General features: G+C 54.0%; 6 protein-coding genes across 6 annotated transcripts; 2 read left to right on the top strand and 4 right to left on the bottom strand.

Moving 5' to 3' along the window:
* Positions 1–800: 800 nt before the first annotated feature.
* On the bottom strand, positions 801–4,959 carry BO70DRAFT_369917 (EF hand domain protein; the record flags this gene model as incomplete). Its single annotated transcript, XM_025544710.1, has 5 exons — positions 801–4,108; positions 4,186–4,374; positions 4,462–4,585; positions 4,675–4,829; positions 4,947–4,959. The coding sequence occupies 5 exons, from the start codon at positions 4,957–4,959 to the stop codon at positions 801–803; spliced, it is 3,789 nt and encodes a 1,262-aa protein (XP_025401105.1).
* Positions 4,960–5,813: 854 nt separating this feature from the next.
* BO70DRAFT_360583 (tubulin alpha chain) lies at positions 5,814–8,255 on the bottom strand. The gene is made up of 7 exons (XM_025542817.1): positions 8,184–8,255; positions 7,886–8,010; positions 7,772–7,812; positions 7,623–7,649; positions 7,464–7,539; positions 6,435–7,389; positions 5,814–6,370 (listed from the first exon to the last, which is right to left on the bottom strand). Exons 2-7 carry the CDS (start codon positions 7,908–7,910, stop codon positions 6,148–6,150), a joined length of 1,347 nt encoding a protein of 448 aa, XP_025401104.1. The 5' UTR covers positions 7,911–8,010; positions 8,184–8,255; the 3' UTR covers positions 5,814–6,147.
* Positions 8,256–8,470: 215 nt separating this feature from the next.
* On the top strand, positions 8,471–9,847 carry BO70DRAFT_333453 (uncharacterized protein). Its single transcript, XM_025540978.1, has 3 exons — positions 8,471–8,669; positions 8,748–9,168; positions 9,244–9,847. Exons 2-3 carry the CDS (start codon positions 8,851–8,853, stop codon positions 9,697–9,699), a joined length of 774 nt encoding a protein of 257 aa, XP_025401103.1. The 5' UTR covers positions 8,471–8,669; positions 8,748–8,850; the 3' UTR covers positions 9,700–9,847.
* On the bottom strand, positions 9,844–13,473 carry erdS (aspartyl-tRNA synthetase, cytoplasmic). Its single transcript, XM_025542816.1, has one exon. It carries the CDS (start codon positions 12,993–12,995, stop codon positions 10,140–10,142), a length of 2,856 nt encoding a protein of 951 aa, XP_025401102.1. The 5' UTR covers positions 12,996–13,473; the 3' UTR covers positions 9,844–10,139.
* A 311-nt stretch (positions 13,474–13,784) lies between these two features.
* On the top strand, positions 13,785–15,114 carry BO70DRAFT_212020 (catalytic protein). Its single transcript, XM_025538659.1, has one exon. The coding sequence runs from the start codon at positions 14,010–14,012 to the stop codon at positions 15,042–15,044; it is 1,035 nt and encodes a 344-aa protein (XP_025401101.1). The 5' UTR covers positions 13,785–14,009; the 3' UTR covers positions 15,045–15,114.
* A 417-nt stretch (positions 15,115–15,531) lies between these two features.
* BO70DRAFT_360579 (rDNA-binding RNA polymerase I transcriptional factor) lies at positions 15,532–18,361 on the bottom strand. Its single transcript, XM_025542815.1, has one exon. The coding sequence runs from the start codon at positions 18,046–18,048 to the stop codon at positions 15,925–15,927; it is 2,124 nt and encodes a 707-aa protein (XP_025401100.1). The 5' UTR covers positions 18,049–18,361; the 3' UTR covers positions 15,532–15,924.
* Positions 18,362–18,495: the final 134 nt, after the last annotated feature.

Here is an 18,495-nt window from a genome sequence, read left to right as displayed (position 1 = left end):
GTGGGAATGTGTATTCTATTGCAGTCTTTGTCTATTATTGCAGTCATTATGTGATTCATTGAATGTGTTCACTGTTCACTCGACAGATTCGGGTTCGCTCGTCGCAAATTACTGAGATCTTAGACATTCGTCGTCTCACATGACATCTCTAGAGAGAATTGCAAGCCATAGACTTGCTAGCTACATAGATGTATGTTGAAGAAGATATGTCTAATCCACACGTTGGAGCTTGACTGAACCTGAATATTTCCCGGACAGGAGGTAAAAATGTGCGAGATGTTGTGGAGACGATTCTCTAACAGGCAAGGAACTACGCGTAACTAACCATAGTGATAGGAATAGCCAACAGTCGAAAAGAGAACCAAGCAAACGTAGAAGAAAGGCACAAGGTCTTGGGCGCCAATACAGATGTTCGGGCTCACCTTTCCCTGTGACGTACTTTGTTCTCGATAATAGCTAATCCAATAGGTATTCCTAGATTACACGGGGCAGGAGCAATATGATAGGTCGTCAGGTGGGTGGAGAGCACACCACGAAAGGAAAAGGGATATACATTGCAGAAGTAACAACATGCAAGTTGGATCGGACATAGAGTAAGGAAATAAAAGAGAGAGGACATGAGGTGAAGTGAATTAGTGGAAAGGAAAATATTCGGAGCGAGTGGATGGCTAATTGAAGATAAACTATGTGCACTGGGGTGGAAGAGGAGATAATTGCGCATCAAGACTTCGAAGTCAGGTAGTCCACTGCCTATTCAAAACATCAGCCTATGAATATATATTCTCGGAAGGTTTGTAATGTCATACCTTGTCGAGGTTGTAGTCGAACTTCTCAAGGGCATCAAGGGATTCATCTCTGGGGAAGCCCATGCCAGTTAGCCGTTGAAGGATCTGGTCGTCTTCGGTGCCTGTCTGAAGAGCCCATCCGGGTGCTTTGCTGTTTCCTGCAGAGGGTGCAAGTTCAGCAGGGTTGCTCACCCCATTGGTTCCACTGGCTGCAGCACCCGCATTGTCAAGAGGCGCAAACAATGCCTCCCAGTCATGGGTCTGTGATTTGGCATTGGAATCTGAGGGTAGTGTGGCAGAGCCAGGAGGTGAAGAGCTCACGTTCTTGTCGAAGTTGAAAAATTCCGAGGCAGCATTGCCATCCGCGTTGTTTGAGATCTTTTGTGCCGACGGGTTGTCGAAAGAGAAATCAAAGTCCACGTTGTTTTTCGAATTGACAGCGGTTTCAAAGTCGTCCTCCTCCTCCTCATCATCATCAGCCTCGTTCGCTGGCGCTAGGTTGAGGCCTGCGAAAGCGGCTTCGAAATCAGGGCCACTGGTTTTTCCACCACTGGGAGTAGTTGAGTCATTGTGCTGTACCTCTCCACCTACTATCGGCTCTCCTGTGCTGGAATCCACCGAATGAGGGGCATCTGGAGCAGCTGTCGGGTCTTCGCGGCTCGGCAACAGCCCATTGAACTCAGGCGGCATGCTTCCTGGCTCCTGCTTTCCAACGGTTTCCTCATAGTTTGGGGGGCTCAATTGCGACTCCGCGGCTGGAGGCTCGCTTGAAGTAGGAGTTGGAAATGCTGCCAATTGGGAGGGCTCAAGGGAGTCAGGCTTTGGCGCCGCTGCTACTTGGCTCTGAGGTGGAAATGCGGGGGTGAAGTTATCATCAAAACCCATCGTGGCTTCATTATCGGTGCTGTCATCGTCATCGTCGTCATCATCGAGTTCGCGAATTGGTGGGAACTCTGACTCAGCAGGGGGCGATGGTCCGTTAGACTTAGTGGCTCCAGGTCCATTCTTCATAGCAGCAAAGGCCTCTTCGAAGTCATTTTCTTTCTGTGACTGGGACCGCTTGTGCGCAGGGCCACCGAACAGCTCATCAAAGCTGAGATCCTTGCTTTCTGCAAGCTTGTCATCACCGGAAGGCGATGCAGCATCTCCTGTGGCTTGGCCAGCAATGACAGGGACTTCAGGAAACCGTTGGTTGGATTCTTCGATCTCGTCGAAGGGGGATGTTGCAGGCTGTGCGAGCTCCCCAGATGAAGGGTCTACCCATTCGCTACCCGCTGTTTGGGAAGTGGTTCCAAGACTAGCTGTGTCCTGACCACCGAATCTACTGCCCGGTGGCGAGACCATGGTCGAAGAAGTTGCCGAATGGGACTCGCCCAAAGGCAGTACGCTTGGTGTCAATTGTCTGGACTGAGCCGGAGCCGGGGGCTCTAGTGCAAACCCGGAAGCTGGTGGAGGAGACACAGAAGGTGTAGGCACTCCAGAAGTTGGCAGGGATTCCGCCCGGAAAGACACTGCTGGCGGGGGCGTAGCGGCCACTGGCGACGCAAATGAAGGACCAAACAGGCTATCAAAGGCGCGCTGCTGGTCGTTTGAGATCTGGGGTGACAACGCATTGTTGTCACTAGAGCCGGTAGCCGTGCGTTTGAAGAACGGATTGGTGTTTTGACTTGTTGTTGATTCAGCTGGGCTTGTAACAGCGGCGAAGTCACCCGGGACAGGTACACTTTCTTCAAGCTCTCTTGGGTGCTCCTCCGAGAGAGCTTTAATCTCCTCTTGGATCTTTTCATGCTCCCCCTCCACAGTTGCAAGTTGTTTCTTGTTGATAGCAACCATGCCTTTCTGTTGCCGTGCATCTGAGCGTGCCTTCTCCAGGGCTGGCTTGAGCTGGGCAACGGCGGCATTTGCTTGGCGGATCTTTTCCTTCAAGCTCAAGTTCTCCTGCTGATCAGCACTGAGCGCAGCTGAAACCTGATTATACTGGTTTTGCAAATCTTGCCTGCTTCCATCGAGCAACGCAAATTCCTGCTGCAACCTGTTGGTCTCAGCTCTCGAAGCATTGCGTCGTTCTTCAAGAGCCTTGAAATTCTTGACTTCTTGCTCATACATCGCCCGAGCTTGGGCAAGACGAGTCTCAAAGTCCCGCTTCTGCTGTGAGGTTTGGGACAAATCATGCTCGGCAGAGGTTCGTTTGGTCTGAACGTTCTGCATCTCAGTGGCCAGCGAACCGATCTGATTGGACAGGTTGGCGAGCTCAGTGGTCTCCTGGGTCAACTTTTTCGATTCTTCGGGATCGTTGTCTCCGAGAAGGTCATCCGCTGGCGGTGGGGGAGAGCGAACTGCTGGCGGGACACCAGCTGAAGCGCCCGTTACCTGAGGGTGCAAGCTCTGACCAAAAGAGGAGGTCGGCACAAAGGGTTTAAAGGTTGTTGATGCAGTTTGAGGAGACGCTCTGGACCCCGGGGAACTAGGCATCTGGAAAGCAGCGTTCGAGCCCCCCGTAGATTGTGGAAACTGGGAAGGAGCTGCCGGTACACCGGATACTGGTGCGGAAAGCGCATCAAGACCAAATAAATCATCTGCAGCAGAGGGTGGCGCGGGGATTGGGGCAGGCGGTGCCACTTGGGCGGGAGCAGGAGCTGCTGGGCCGAAGTGTGCAGATCCAGGGCGGCGCATGCTCGGGGGAATCAAAGCAGGGGGCAGTGTTTGGGGCATCGCTTCCTTCCCGCTGCGCGTTAGGCGAACCAGGTACATGGCAACGGCGAATTCATCCTTTGTCAACTGCCCATCCGCATCTATATCTGCGAGATCCCAGATCTGGGCCAGCGTCTCCTCAGGCAGCTGCGCACCCATAAAGAACGAGACGGCCTGGTCACCACTGATTGATCCTGCCTTAGCCGTATCCACGGTTGCAAATATGTTGTCAAACATGGCCTTTTCTTGAGGCGTCACAAGCCAATCGCTGCCAGTTGACTGGGCGGAAAGAGGAGATCCAAAAGCCTGTCTGCTGATCGGACTCTGGGTGCGCTGGGGTCCAGTGAATTGCTTCGGGATTGCAGGCACTGGAGGGACATCAAGACCCTGTCGCGAGCCTACAGACGCGCGGATGGGACCTCTGCGTGCCGCGGCATCATATAGACCAGGGGGCAGGGTCTGAGGAATTCCCCGCATCACGCCCGACTTGTAGGAAGTCAGGAGATGCATCGCAATGACAAATTCCGTTGCATCAAGAGCGCCCTGTTGTCTTGTATCCGCCAAGTTCCAGATTCGACCGAGAACCTCGTTCGGTAACCTCGCACGTTCAAAGATCTGCTTGGAAGTTTCACCTGTGACCAAAAGCGCATTAGCTACGGCACTCATGTCATATTATCCATCCCCAGGTTGACGGGAGGGGCATGCATACCTGAGAGAACCCCGCTTTTTGACACATCCGATTTCTCGAAGAGCGACACAAACTTGTTCACATCCTCGGGATTCAGGGGAGGAACACGAATAGGCGCACCCGCAGCTGGTGTAGGACTGGTGGTGCCTGCTTCACGCGGAGCAGGGGAAGCATCAATTACAATACCATCGAATCTAGGCAACGGTCCAGCTAGAACGGCGATAATGTCAGCACATATTTTGTTTGTTCCCACTCTCCTCGAAGGGGACCTATGGATAGCCCCTTTAAAGCACTTACCTTGATAAGCCAACTCCTCAGTCGGTGCGCGACCCGCTTGGGCGTGTCCAATCAACCGCAGAACGACCCCAAAGCCAGAAGGGGTCAGGAGACCTCGATTTTCCCTGTCCGCGATTTGCCATATCTATAAGAAAGCCCCCCAAAACAATTAGCCAGTCCTTCATAACGCGAGTGCGGAAGGGCCCTCTCCGGAGGTTGTAGGCATCGACATACCAAGCCGAGTGTTTCCGGGGCTAGATGGGTCTTCTCAAAGAAAGGAACAGCGACCTCGCCGGTAATGACGCCGAGGTTGGTGGTATCGGCCGCCTGAAAGAGTTGGTAGAAGGCCCGTTTTTCTTCAGGGGTTAGGTTGAGATTGGGGTTTCGTGCTGCATGGGAAGATCGAGAATATCCGTCAGTTCCGCTGCACCATCGTCATATGGACCGGGTTGGGCCGTTGTCCCCTGAGAGCTCGGGCGGGCCATTGTACGGGGAAGAAGACGCACCGTTATCAGCCATTGTTAGAGCTCGAGAGGAGCTGGCCTCCCTTCCGTAAAAGCAGTGTGCGCTGGATTGCGTTCAAAAAATATCGAGGGAATAGAGCGACGAACGGCCGTGGACTCGGGTGGAAGACACCACGGGCATGTATGGCCAAGGCGGCAGCAGCTCTTCTGAGGGGGGTGAGAAAATGGGGGGAGGGGAAGAAGGGTTCCCAGCAAACCACGAGGAAGAGAAGGAAGGCCCCAGATGGATGGAAGAGGAAGAAGACCCGACGAGTCAGGAATTTAAGATGGGGCGGGGGAAGTCAATTAAATTAGGGAGAAGGGGGCAGGTGGTAGGTAGGTAGGTAGGTAGGTAGGTAGGTAGGTAGTACTAGGTAACCTGGGGGACTTGCGACCAGCAGCAGTGAGCTGAGAGCAGCACAGCACAGCGGCGGCGGCGGCGGGCGGCAGAGGGGGAGAGTGGCAGGTTGGTTGGTTCCTGCGGCTGCTGCTGCCCCGGGCGGTCAGCCTCCCCCGGCACCGACGTCAGTCCGCCCGTCCTCCACCAACGGACCGGGCAGCCACCTCTTACTTACATCGCTCCTCCCATCTTTCCCTCGACGATGGGGCAGCATGCATTTAGTTGGGGGTTACGATTAGTACTCTTAACCGGTTACGGATGAGGTGGCGCAACGAGCTTCCGTCTCCCAGAATCCCGACCGAAGATCATTCTCAATTATGTATTTACCTCTGTAGTGATCTCCTAAGGAGCAGGAACAAATATTAATACGAGCAGCCATAGCCCGCCCACGTGGGGAAGGCATGCTCACAGCACATCTACTTACTTGCTAGGTAGGCACCTGGAACCATAGTCAACGAGACAAACTTTATCGGATCAAAACACCTTCGGTTGGAACTGGCAAAACGTAAATTACAACATCTCTTAGGGCGCCAAACTGCTGCATGTGAACGAGCGGGTAAATTCATCGCTGCTTCAGGGATATTAAAAATATACTCAGACAAAAAGAAACATAGTCTGTACTACGGAGCCAATCTTCTCTCTCCTATTTGCATGCAGCCAGAGTCCCGCAGCGCGTATGGTATAACCTTGGCCAACGCCGGTCCCCAACATAACAACTCGGAAACGATCAGGAGCAGCCGCGGTAGCCAAGCGGACAGCCCCGCCGGACCATCCTCCGGACTCCGGCCCAGGACAGGGTCAGATCTAGTATTCAGCCTCAACTTCCTCCTCCAGGGAGTCGCTGGCGACCTCCTCGTAGTCACGCTCGAGGGCAGCCAGGTCCTCACGGGCCTCGGAGAATTCACCTTCCTCCATACCCTCACCAACGTACCAGTGGACGAAGGCACGCTTAGAGTACATGAGATCGAACTTGTGGTCAAGAGCGGACCAGGCCTCGGAGATGGCCGTGGTGTTGGAAAGCATGCAGCTAGCACTCAGTCAGCTTCTTGCCTGTAGTGTGCAGGAGGTTGTGTCATTTAAGGGAAACTTACACAGCGCGCTTGAGGTTGGCGAGGTCGCCGTTGGGCACCTGCTGGGGAGGCTGGTAGCAGATACCGATCTTGAAGCCAGTGGGGCACCAGTCGACGAACTGGATGGTACGCTTGGTCTTGAGGGTAGCGACGGCAGCGTGGGTCTCCTTGGGGACGACATCACCACGGTAGAGCAGGCAAGTGGCCATGTACTTGCCGTTGCGGGGATCACACTTGACCATCTGGTTGTTGGGCTCGAAGCAGGACATGGTGATCTCGTTGACAGAGTTGGACTCGTGGGAGGCCTTGTCTGCGGAGATGACGGGGGCGTAGGCAACGAGAGGGAAGTGGATACGGGGGTAGGGGACCAAGTTAGTCTGGAACTCGTTCAGGTCCACGTTGAGGGAACCGTCAAAACGAAGAGAGGCGGTAATGGACGAGACAACCTGGGCGATCAGGCGGTTGAGGTTCTCGTAGCTGGGGCGCTCAATGCCGAGGTTGCGGCGGCAAATGTCGTAAATAGCCTCGTTGTCGACCATGAAGCTGCAGTCGGAGTGCTCGAGGGTGGTGTGGGTGGTCAGAATGGAGTTGTAGGGCTCAACAACGGAGGTGGCGTTCTGGGGAGCAGGGTAGACGCAGAACTCCAGCTTGGACTTCTTGCCGTAGTCGACGGAGAGACGCTCCATCAGGAGAGCACCGAAACCGGAACCGGTACCACCACCGAAAGAGTGGAACACAAGGAAACCCTGGAGACCAGCGCAGTTGTCGGCAACACGACGAACCTTGTCGAGAACCTGATCAATCATCTCCTTGCCGACGGTGTAGTGACCACGGGCGTAGTTGTTCGAGGCATCCTCCTTGCCGGTGATCATGTTCTCAGGGTGGAAAAGACTGCGGTAGGTACCGGTACGGACCTCATCGACGACATTGGGCTCAAGATCAGCGTAGATGGTACGGGGAACGTATTTGCCCTGGCCTATATAGCAGCATTGCCTGTTAGAGGGGCGGGCGAAAGGAGAGGGGGATGCCGGGAAAGTTGGCTAAACATACCAGTCTCGGAGAAGAAAGTGCTGAAGCCATGGTCGGGGTCATCCTTCTTGCGCTCCTCGGTCAAGTAACCATCGGCCTATTATCAGGGAAGAGATCAGTGGAACTGTTCGCCGAAGAAGGATGCAAGGCAACGTCGATTGATGGCGTGGCCAATCTTACCTGGATACCGTGCTCGAGGCAGTAGAGCTAAACAAACAAACAACAGAGTCAGCCCACCTGTCATGTTTCTTCACACGTCTACGCCCATCTCGATTTTGTAAATTTGTCTCAGGGAAAGGAGGGGTCGATCTCCCCATTCCTAAGCGTACCTCCCAGCAAGAGTTGGCGATTTGGCAACCAGCCTGGCCAACTGTGAGGGGGGAAGGGAAACATTAGTGACCACGCGAAAAATCAACCAGCTAGACAAAGCACCGGGCACACACCGTTCAAACTAATAACTTCTCTCATTTTGGCGGGTTGAATTGACGGGTTTCAGATGTCGAAGGATGGATGGTGAGGTGGGTGTGGAATGTGGACAGAGGGAAAAATTAAAATACCCAAGGACGATCTGTACGGATGTTTCAGGGGTAAAGTCAGTAACCTAACGGGCCACCACAGCACAGGGCACGAAAGGGGGAAGGGAAAGGACCTGATTGAGGAAGAGGAGGGAGGAGGGTTCAAGGGGAGAGAGAACAGGTGGGAAATTGGGGGAAACGGGGGGGGGGAGGGAAGGAAACGAACCCTGGGGAACTGGTGGTTTAGTGACAATGGAGGAGCAGGACAGACACAAGAATCGGGTCGACTCGATTTGTTGTGGTCTTTCATGCGCTGTCAACCCAACCCAGCCGGCGTGGTTGATCCGTCCGTTGGGTCGCGTTGGGTTGCCCGCCCCCTGATTGGCTGCTGCCTACCCGGCGGTGAACGGCTGAGTCATCGGGATGCCGGCCGGGGTCCTAATCACGTGCGAAGGGTGCCGGGATGACGAAAGATCGCCGAGCATCATCCGGATTGAAGATCTCCAGCGGCAGGGCGGAGATGCGGTCATTGCTTTGACTCCAATTGCATCGCTAACTCCCAGCTCTTGCCCCATCCTGAGTACAGATATGGACAGAGTTGCTTCCTCTCTCTTCCAATCTAACGACCATACCCAACCGAGAACTCTAAAGCTGTCGGAGCACCCTCTGTCCAGAGCCCAGATATAGGTAGATCCTCGGGTCAAAGCTCCAGGTGAGTTCCTTTTTCTCAAGCAATCCCAATGGTCCCAATGGTATCGGCAGCTCTAACATTATTCAACCCCCGATCCAGCGCCGGATCGACGATATACCCAATGATGCTTATATAAAAACGGACGACGCCCTCCACACCACGACCTATAATCTACGACGGAATCGAACCAAAGCCACCAGTAATGCCTCTCCACCACCTCCTACCCACCTGCTTCCTCCCCCTCGCCGCTCCCCTCTTGCTTCTCCTCTTTGCAACCCTCGCGGCCGCCAATGTCGAAAAAACCATCTTCCTGGGTCCCCCTCCCAGCACCATCCCGACACCTCATCCCCCAATCGACGACCTCGGACTCGCCCGGCTCTCCCCCTCCCAGCCCATCCTTCGCACATCCCTAAACGCCTCCTTCCCGACCCCGGACACCCTAGGGACTGACTCCTGGTACTTCCTCGAGAATCTCACACCAGGACGGCGCTACGAGGTGCGAATATGCTGGTTAGCGACTGTATGTCACTTCCCCCCCTTCCCCCTCTTTCAACCACCTAACAGCATCCCACTAACTCAAATTCACCCTACACAGCAACCAACAACATTCATTCTAACAACCCACACTCTACCGCATGCCCTCTCAGACCCCATCCTCCTCACATCCATCACAAAATACTCCTCTACACGACTCATCACCGCAACGCCGGACCTTGACAACGCCCATATATCCGGACCGTCCGACAGCGCACCAGTCGCCGACTCGGTGCTATTCCTGCGCATCCGCGCGACGGCAGATTACTTCTCTACAGATGCGGGACTGATGGCCAACGTGCCCCCCGTTGCGGCGGACATAATCCTGGATCCATTTCTGGGGAATGTGTTCCCGCGGTCTTTGGTGCCGACAGCGTGCTATGTGGTTGTTGTGGGTGGAGTGGCCGCTTTGGTGGGGGGATGGGTGGTGCGGGAGCTGGGCAGAGTGGTGGATGTGATGGCGGAGCAGGGGGAGAAAGAGGGGGAGAGAGAACAGTTGCAGAAAAAGGTGAATTAAGTGGTACATACCAGGGTTCCAGGGGACATAAATACCTTTGTGTAAGAAATCTAGGTGAGTGGAGGTGTCTCATGAGATATGTTTTGTGTATAATGTATAGTATATAGTAGGCAGAAGATGATGATCATGTATGATATACTAGTCGTCCATTATGATGAATGATTTAAATCCCAGGAATATACACAGCGCTTCATTAGTACATGAAGTTAAATAAAATTACATCTATCATTATCATTTTAGTATGGGCAAATGCAAACAGACAAGATTAACACATGAGCAGTCAAAACTGCCAACACTCATCCAGAGCCAAACAAAAGGGGGAATATTCAACAGGGAAAATCCTGAACATGATCTATGTGCCCAATGCAACTGTCTCTCAAGAGGATAATCAGTGATTTACCACGCCATCTAATTAGTAGATCATGCAGGTGATATTACGATTAATCTTCAAAGAAATGGAGCACTGCTCTCATGCCCTTGGTGCCAAGTCCGTGCGGCGGATAGGCAATGTAGAGCGGATCATCCTCAGCTCCAAGCTTCGCCCGGAACTCACTCTTGCGCACCAGATGGAACTGCTTGGCCATAGTGTCATAGGTATGCTGCAGCATCTTTATCCGGGCGCCATGCAGGTTATGGCCGGGCGTGAGCTTGGACATAGCACCTGCACCAAAGGTGAAGGACTTGACACCTGCCGCAGCTCCGGTCTGGATCGCATGCGTAACGATTTGCTCAATGACCCCGTTGGGTGATCCCGGGAAGTCAAAACTGTACTTGATTTGCATGCCATGGACGGGTGCGAGAGTGGCCAAGGCTACAAAGGCACAGATGGTGCCCTCCTTATCGACCGCGTAGAAGTACCAGCGATGCTCAGGGTCGCGCCAGGGGTGGATCTCTGACAGATGCACCTGCGTTCCCTTGCGGCTCTTCAGCCAGTCTTGGATACGCTTGTCGATCTTTTCGCGGATCTCGTCAGATACCATCTCGCCCTTGCTCAAGGCCACGATCTTGACGCCCTCACCCTCCGCGTGCCGGATTTTGCGGGCAATCTCGCCATCCGATGCTGCCATGTTGCGAGCGGGGTTCACACGTTCTTCGGCGATGCAGGACAGTGTCCGCCAGCCCAATCGTTCGCCCAGGACGTTCTCGACCTCAGGGGAGCACAGAAGCCAGACCGGCTTGTATTTCGTCTCGCGCCGCATCCATTGTAGGAACTGGGTGATGATTTGACGGTACTGCCGAGGATCGCACAGAGGGTTTCCTGGGATGATTACATAGCCGCTGGTGCTCGGCACATAGGAGACAGCAGCACCTGTGTTGGGGTCGCGCCAGATCTTGAAGCGTTCATCGCCCCACGAGGTGGATGTGGCATCGCCGTAGTTGGCAATCAGATGCTCAAGGGGCTGTAACTGACTCTCATCCTGTACGGTGGTGCCCTTCTTGTCTCGCACCCACGGTGGCTCGATGGTAGACGATTCCGGGTGTCGCAACTGCACGGTCGTGGGCTTAGCCGGGAAGGTCTTGGGGTCCCGATGGAAGAGCGAAGCCAGGCGGATGTTGCCCAACTTGAGGAGTAGCATCAGCAGGCGTTCCAAGCCCACACCGGCACCGGCGTGCGGTGGCGCTCCCCACCGGAAGCCTTCCATATATTCTTCCATGGTATCCGGCTCAATGCCCACTCGGCGCATGTTGTCCTCTAGCATATGAGGGTCGTGAATTCGTTGGCCTCCGGAAACGATCTCCTGGCCTCGGACGAAGATGTCGAAAGAGTTGGTGAATCTATCGTCGTCCGGATCGGGCATGGTGTAGAAGGGGCGCGCACTAACGGGGAACTTGTCCAGAACGTAATAATCGGTGTTGTACTTCTCCTTGACCAATTCTCCCAGACGGATCTCATCGCGGGTGTGCAGATCCTCGTCGTCTGGCAACAGATTCCCGTCCTCGTCGCGCCAACCGGAGTCGTTCAGCATTTTAATGCCGTCCGAGAATCGAATGATAGGGGTCTTCTCCAGCCAAACAACATCATCCGAGGGGAACTGATGCTTAATAGTTTCGACTTCGCGGCGGAAACGACCGTAGACACCCTCCAGGATGGATTTGATTACGGCGTCCAGCACGTCCAACATCTCGTGATAATGCTCATCAATAGCCATCTCGATGTCTAGTCCGGTATATTCAGTCAGATGGCGGTGTGTGTTGGAGTTTTCCGCGCGGAAAACAGCGCCAATCTCATAGACTCGACCAAAATCAGCAGCGATGGCCATCTGCTTAGCCAGCTGGGGACTCTGGGCCAAGAAGGCATCGCGGCCAAAGTACTGGACGTGGAATACACTGGCGCCAGACTCTGTAGCAGCTCCTTGCAGCTTGGGCGTATGGATCTCAATGAAGCCCTGCGCATCTAGGGCAGTCCTGAAGAGGTTGCTGACGGCGGACTGAATGCGAAAGATCGATTGGGAGGTCGGAGTACGCAAATCAAGCAGGCGATTAGCCAGCCGGGTGCGGTCTGGAATGTGGCTTCGGCGGCCTTCAATTCGCTCCTCTTCCGCGGTCTGGATCTCAGCCTCGTAGATGCTGAAGGGGACAGGCTCCTCGCGTCGCACGACGAGGTGAAGGTCATCGATGGAGAGCTCAACATCATGGATTGTACAGCCCAGCACGGGCACCTGGGGTCGCTGGACTGTGCCGCGCACGCGCACAATGGAGCCCAACCGCAGATGTTCGGCCCAATGAACCATGGCGATGGACTTGACACCCTGCTCCTCGTGTAGAACACCCTGAAATGTAAAGAGCTGCTGGCGAAAAACCAGGAAAACCAACCTGGCACTCATGCGGCGGATTATATGTAGGCGGGCCGTGAAGAGCACCTGTTTGCCCACCAATGCCTCGGAGATCTCGCCGAAGTTGGTGCGAGCCTCCAGGGAGCGTGTGCGAGACTGCACCAGCGGCAATTGACCATAGCGCGCCTTCATTTCGATGGTCTCCTCGCGGGCAGCATCGGCAACCTCCTCTTTGTGACGCATGTCAGACTCCTCGGAGTGGCGCTCCTCGCTGAGCCGAGACCGTTCCTTGCGCTGTTTGCGGGCCAGGCGCTTCTGCTGGTTCTTGCTCATGGCGCCCGGGGAGGAGGAGTCATCAGATACATCGTCGGAAGAAGAGACATAGTCCCGATCACGCAAGAAATTGCTGAGAATACTGCGCCGAGGGGATATGGGGGTGGTGGAAGCAGGAGCGGAGGCGGTTGAGTCCTCATCGCTGGTTTTGAGAGGTTTGATTTTGGAGAGCGCACGCTTAATAGACATGATGGCAGATAGGAAGGGGAACGACACCCATACAACGGGGAGACGCGCGGGGGGAGGGGGGTGTGGGATAGGAAACAGAAGAGCTGCACAGAAGAGGGAGGGAGGGGGAGGAGAGAAAATACGATAAGGAGGGAGGGGCACAGTCAGCGCTTAAATAGCTCCTCCAACCAGTTTGTCAGGGTCCGGGCTATCAAGGTTTGAGGTAGATGAAGATGGTTTAGATAGTCTCGGGCGAACAAAGAGGGAAGGGACAGGCCGAGGCCGAGGAGGGGCATGAGGAAATACGGCCAGCCTTTGTAAGCTCATGACTGGAGGATTGCCTTCCGGATTCCAGCCTCGGCGACAGTGATGTCATGGTGGGCGATGATGCAAAACTCCTGGATCGCGGTGGGTTCCTCGCCCTTTTGGCAATATTCATGGAACTACGGAGTACTAGCTACTCCGTGCTGTATGCAGAAACAGGGTCCAGCAGGGGGGCAAACACGAGGTCACCGAAGTACTATGTAAGTAGTACGACTGCAGAAGTGGGCGAGGTCAAGATGATGTGGTCCAAGACTTTTTAGTGAGGATCTTGACCTGCTTACCCGCCCGGCTTGGCTCTTTGTTTCCCTCTCTCTCTCTCTCTCTCTCTCTCTCTTCTCCTCTCCCTCTCTTGCTCGCGCTCTTGTTCTTGCACTTGCATTCCACTCCATACAACTCCTGCATTCTACAGCTCTTGTATTCTAGTACTGCTCTCTCTCTCTTTCTCTCTCCCCCCCTTTAGTCCCGTTCCCCTGTCTCGCCCACTCACTTGCACCACCATTTATCTATACTTAGTCTCAGTCTCTGTTCTCTCTTTCTGATCTGATCATCTGACCATCTGACTGGTAGCGTCTCTCGGCTGGCAGATTCCGTCACTTAAAGTGAATTCCTTCTCCTTTTTTTTTTTGGCTGATTCGACTTATTATCCGATCCGTCTTGCGGTTACCTTCCTTGTGATCCCTTCCGGCTCCCTCACTGCATGGCCACTTCATCATGGCCTCATCACGCTGGTGGCTCTACGTCCAAGCCATCATTTGGCGCTTTCTGATGCGCATTGGCATGTTCATCCATGACATTGCTCCTCCCCGCGCACCTCGCCCTTCTTTTGTTCGCTCTATTCCCGCGGACTCCGGCCAAATCCACCTTCACTTCTACTGCCCGCCACAGTACACCGCCAGTCGCAAAGAAGGGCGTCGCTTACCCGTGGTCGTCAATTTCCATGGGGGTGGCTTTACCCTTGGCTGCCCAACCGACGACAATCGCTGGGCACAGTGTGTACTTGAGGAGGTCGGCGCCGTCGTCGTCAGCGTCGGGTACCGTCGCGCTCCGGAGCATCCGTTCCCCGCGGCCGTTGACGATGGCGTCCGAGCCCTACAGTTTCTAGCCTTCCACGCAGTCGAACTGGGCCTAGATGTCTCCCGCATCGCGCTGTCGGGCTTCTCCGCCGGCGGGAACCTCGCCGTCACCGTGCCCCTGCGCTTACGCAGCCTTCTCGAGGAGCGCGACCGAGGCCGCAACAGCAACAGTCCCCCCAATCTCGGACCTTACGGATCCACTCAGAATCTCGTCTCATCCGCCTCGGCCAGTGACATCAACATCGTCGCCCTCTTCTGCTGGTACCCCATTCTCGACTTCGAAGAGTCGCGTGACCACCGCCGCGCCATGAGCATCAACCCTAGTAAGACCCTTCCATCCTTCTTCACGACGCTTTTCGATGAGTCCTACTTGCCCGAGCGGGAAGAACGCGTCTCGCCCTATGCGTCACCCGTCCGGGCCACAGACGAGGTGCTCGCCGATGCCCTCCCGCGCGACATCTTCCTGTACATCTGCGAGTGGGATATGCTCCTAAAGGAAGGACAGACGTTTGTGCGTCGGTTGGAAAAAATCAACAAGCACGTGCGCGCCATGATGATCGAGAAGGCGACGCATGGCTGGGATAAGTCGCCCAATCCGTTCCGCGATCAAGCTAAAGTCAACATCCTCTATCGGGACGCCTGTGCCGACATAAAGCATATCTTCGATGCGTAGTTTCTCGGGTAGGTCCGGTAGTGTATGTTCTCTGTACAGTGTATTTTTCTGCTATTATTACCTACACATTGGCATTGGCGTTGCTTCGAATATCCTTCCCTGCCTTTTTTGTGTACACTAGACGATGATTAGATCAAGACTCATGAAGCGAAGCGATCTGTTATCAGGGCACCTGTTTGTGCTTGCTTACGTGCCATACCCATACTCATTATTTGCGGTCTACTCCGGGAGTGAGTGTCAGGTGGGTGTCCAGACGTCTCCCAGCGAAGCGCAATCGCCGCACAAAATAGGAAGTCGCGAAGCCTCCCTATAAACCCCCCCCCTCTTTTCCACTTTCTCCCCTCCCTCCTTCCTCTCTTCCTCTTCCTCCCTCCCTCCTCTTTCCTACCTATTGGGGAGGGGCGGGGGACGCCCTATTCTAGGTACTCTCCTACACTGCATCACTGCATCATTGATATATTGATTGATATATCGACCAGTTCAGTTCATTTCATTTCTACCTGCCGATATCTTCTGATTCATGACCATAGATAGAAGTATAACATCCATGACCCGAAGTTGCGATCCGAAGGTACGATAAGATGATGTGGAAGGAAACAAGCTTTCATATGGCGGCATGATGGTGTTAAAACATACATGAGGAGCCCGAACCAGAAGCATACATTAAATGACGGCTAATTCTTCAATAAGATTCCTCTTTATTTCTTTCTTTTCTAGTAAAAAAAAAAAAAAACATGGCTTGCTGCAAAGCAGTATGGCCGGAAAATTCGCAAACAGATTGGGTATTGAACTCGCCAATAGCACGAGAAATAGTGAAAGCACTTTTGTGTTTGTTTTTTTTTTCGGATCTTTTTCTTCCATCTTCAGAAGTGTCGATTCATCACAGTTCATCATCCGTTTCGGTTCCATCGCTGAGGTGGTCATCAGATTCATAATCATCATCATCAGCGTCGTTGTCCGAATCATCTGCCTCATCAAGACCGGGGATACCGCGCCAGTTGACATAGTCCGCATCCACCCAGCGTCGGCTGCGAGGTAGCTGATAGGGATCAAATGGGAAGTATGCATCGAGCTGGTGGCCGATATCATCACCGGCACGGATTTCACGTTCCACTTGGCCGTAGCGTGGATCGGCCATGGCGCCGATGCTGCGGACAGAAGACACGCGCAGGCGCTTGTTTTTCTCCAGGATGCTGAACACGTACGCCAGTTTGAAGTGATAAGACATGCGCGCGAACTGTGTCACGATGGTGGGCGAGCACACCTTCAGGGGGTTCATTTTCGCGTTAATCAGTTGGTCGAGCACTTTCCTTACCGACGGCCGGAATGTAATATCTTCTGGCTCGAGCTCGTCCAGTTGATCGGGAGTGTAGCCCTCAACGGCAGCATTGGTCAGATCCCGCCAGCGGAAACAGAAGATATAAAGCAAGGCTTGTGCGATGGAATAAAACGGGCCGTATCGGCGGAGGTCGGGGCCCCGACACGTGGGATCATAAATCTTCCTAAGTTCGTCCAGATGCTGGCCCAATCTGTCGAACATATCCCGAACGACGTCACCGGAGACATGGGCTCCGCGGGCAACAAAGCTGGCTAGGTAGGCGGCAGCCGATTGACGCATGATCGCTGGATGCTTCTTGTCGAAGATGATAGTAGTACACCTTCTAGCAAAGCGACCCACAAGATCGGGGGATGCTTGAGAGAAGTGGAACAGGAGGAATTGAGAGTGGCGAGAGCGGTAAGTTGGGAGAATGATGCTCATGAAATGGCTCAATAGAAGGTCGAAGGCGTTTTGCATTTCTTCCACGCTGCCCATTGTAAAAGAAGGCGCATAGTATTCAAATAGTGTGTCGATCATGCCATCAAGCTTGAGGATATTGTCCTTGATGCCCTGAAGCCGCTTGGACTCATTATCGACCGATTCATCACTCATGATGGAGTCGTCGTCAGAGTCGTCAGAGTCGTCCTCTCGGTCTTCCTCCTCATATATGAAGGATTCTGGGGAGACACTCTGCAGGACAGTCTCTTCCATTTCGTCTTCGATGTCTTCCAAGTCCACCTGAATGTGCACGTCAATTTTCACCAGTTTCTCGGTTATCAGTGTGAGAATGTCTCCATGAAGCTCTGGCGTATAACTGATGATCCGGATGAGATTTCGCGTGTACGCAATGTTGCCCTTAGCGGAATCGGTATCAAAGGGGAATTGGTGGGACAGGATGGGCGAAAGCGTTCCACTACCGGAGGGGATCAAGTGCATCACATGGCGCAGGGCCATATGCACCCGGGTGTAGATTTCAGGAATATGGACGCGCGGATAGCCAGGCACTCTGCCCGTGTCCTTGGGAAGCTCCCCTAGATAATTGACCAGCATTTTGAGCACCGGCCCCAGATAGCTTCCCTGAGCGGCAGCAAGGTTACCGATAAAGCGTATATACAGCTTGATGTACGACTCGTCCCGACCCAACCATACGCTATTCAGCACAGCGTGGACCAGTCCATTGCAACTGCGATCCAAAGACGCCACGTTTGACAAAAGACCCAGGAGGTGATGCCTCAAGGATGTGTTTGTAGGTACATCGTAGGCAAACATGTTGTCCTGATCCCGGCGCCGCGGGTCCAACGAAAACCTCTCCTTGATGCAGTCGTATGCCTCGCTGCCGGTACCAGAGACATGCCGTTGAATAGCCCTGCGCACCTCCTCGCGCACGACGGCTACACTCTTCTCTGGTTGCCGTTTCCGTTCGGGTTCATTATGATATGACACGTCTCTATTGAATGTCACCCGGCTCCGCTTTCGGGGAGAGATGCTGTCGTCGGAGTCGTACATGACCGGGGATGAGGGAAGGGAGAGGTCGCTGAAATTGTCATCCATTACGGGGATGGGTACGACCCCGTCTCTTGGGTCTCTCTTGGGCGTTTTAAGGATGGACACTGGCGACGACACAGCTAGCATCCCGGGCGTTCTGGAGCCCGTTGGGCCGAGGGGGGAGGAGGCAAAGACGACCATGATGATGGAGTCGGTAATTCTAGAATGCGGTGGCTGGAGAAATTCGCCCAAATCCAGTCATGGGTAGTAGTCTCCCACAAACGAGTGAATGGCAGAAATCGAAACAGATCAATGCAGAGCACACGACACGGCCAGTGCGAGTTGGGTGATCCACCTCGTGTTGCTACAGAAGACAAACGCGCCTGGAGATAAGGAGGACGGGGGAAACCTTCATCTGTCTATTCAACACACGCACTGGATAAATTTGGGCTGTGAGAAGAAGTCAGACCAGAGGTGTTCTGGAGGCCCGTCTGGGGAGTAGTCCGTAGAAAAGAGCAGAAGGGGGCGGAGAGGCAGAAACAGAAACCCAACGTAAATTTTTCTGGGTGGGGCGGGTGTGGGGCCTGAGGCTGCCAACGCGTGACCAAACGCGACCAGCAGCCTTACCCGACTAGGTTATATTCTACC

The sequence above is a fragment of the Aspergillus heteromorphus genome, assembly GCF_003184545.1.
Source record: "Aspergillus heteromorphus CBS 117.55 chromosome Unknown BO70scaffold_7, whole genome shotgun sequence".
In the NCBI taxonomy this organism is placed as follows: domain Eukaryota; kingdom Fungi; phylum Ascomycota; class Eurotiomycetes; order Eurotiales; family Aspergillaceae; genus Aspergillus; species Aspergillus heteromorphus.
The sequence above is the reverse complement of the archived record's forward strand: the minus strand, read 5'-3'. Positions and strand labels throughout refer to the sequence as shown.

Excerpts from the sequence above, each read along its gene's own strand:
- BO70DRAFT_360579 (XM_025542815.1), bottom strand. The coding sequence starts at position 18,048 with ATGGTCGTCTTTGCCTCCTCCCCCCTCGGCCCAACGGGCTCCAGAACG.
- BO70DRAFT_360583 (XM_025542817.1), bottom strand. The coding sequence starts at position 7,910 with ATGAGAGAAGTTATTAGTTTGAACG. Across the intron at positions 7,540-7,622 it reads GCCTCGAGCACGGTATCCAG|GCCGATGGTTACTTGACCGA; the intron begins GTAAGATTGGCC and ends CCCTGATAATAG. Across the intron at positions 7,390-7,463 it reads CACTTTCTTCTCCGAGACTG|GCCAGGGCAAATACGTTCCC; the intron begins GTATGTTTAGCC and ends GCTGCTATATAG.
- erdS (XM_025542816.1), bottom strand. The coding sequence starts at position 12,995 with ATGTCTATTAAGCGTGCGCTCTCCAAAATCAAACCTCTCAAAACCAGC.
- BO70DRAFT_333453 (XM_025540978.1), top strand. The coding sequence starts at position 8,851 with ATGCCTCTCCACCACCTCCTACCCACCTGCTTCCTCCCCCTCGCCGCT. Across the intron at positions 9,169-9,243 it reads GAATATGCTGGTTAGCGACT|CAACCAACAACATTCATTCT; the intron begins GTATGTCACTTC and ends CACCCTACACAG.
- BO70DRAFT_212020 (XM_025538659.1), top strand. The coding sequence starts at position 14,010 with ATGGCCTCATCACGCTGGTGGCTCTACGTCCAAGCCATCATTTGGCGC.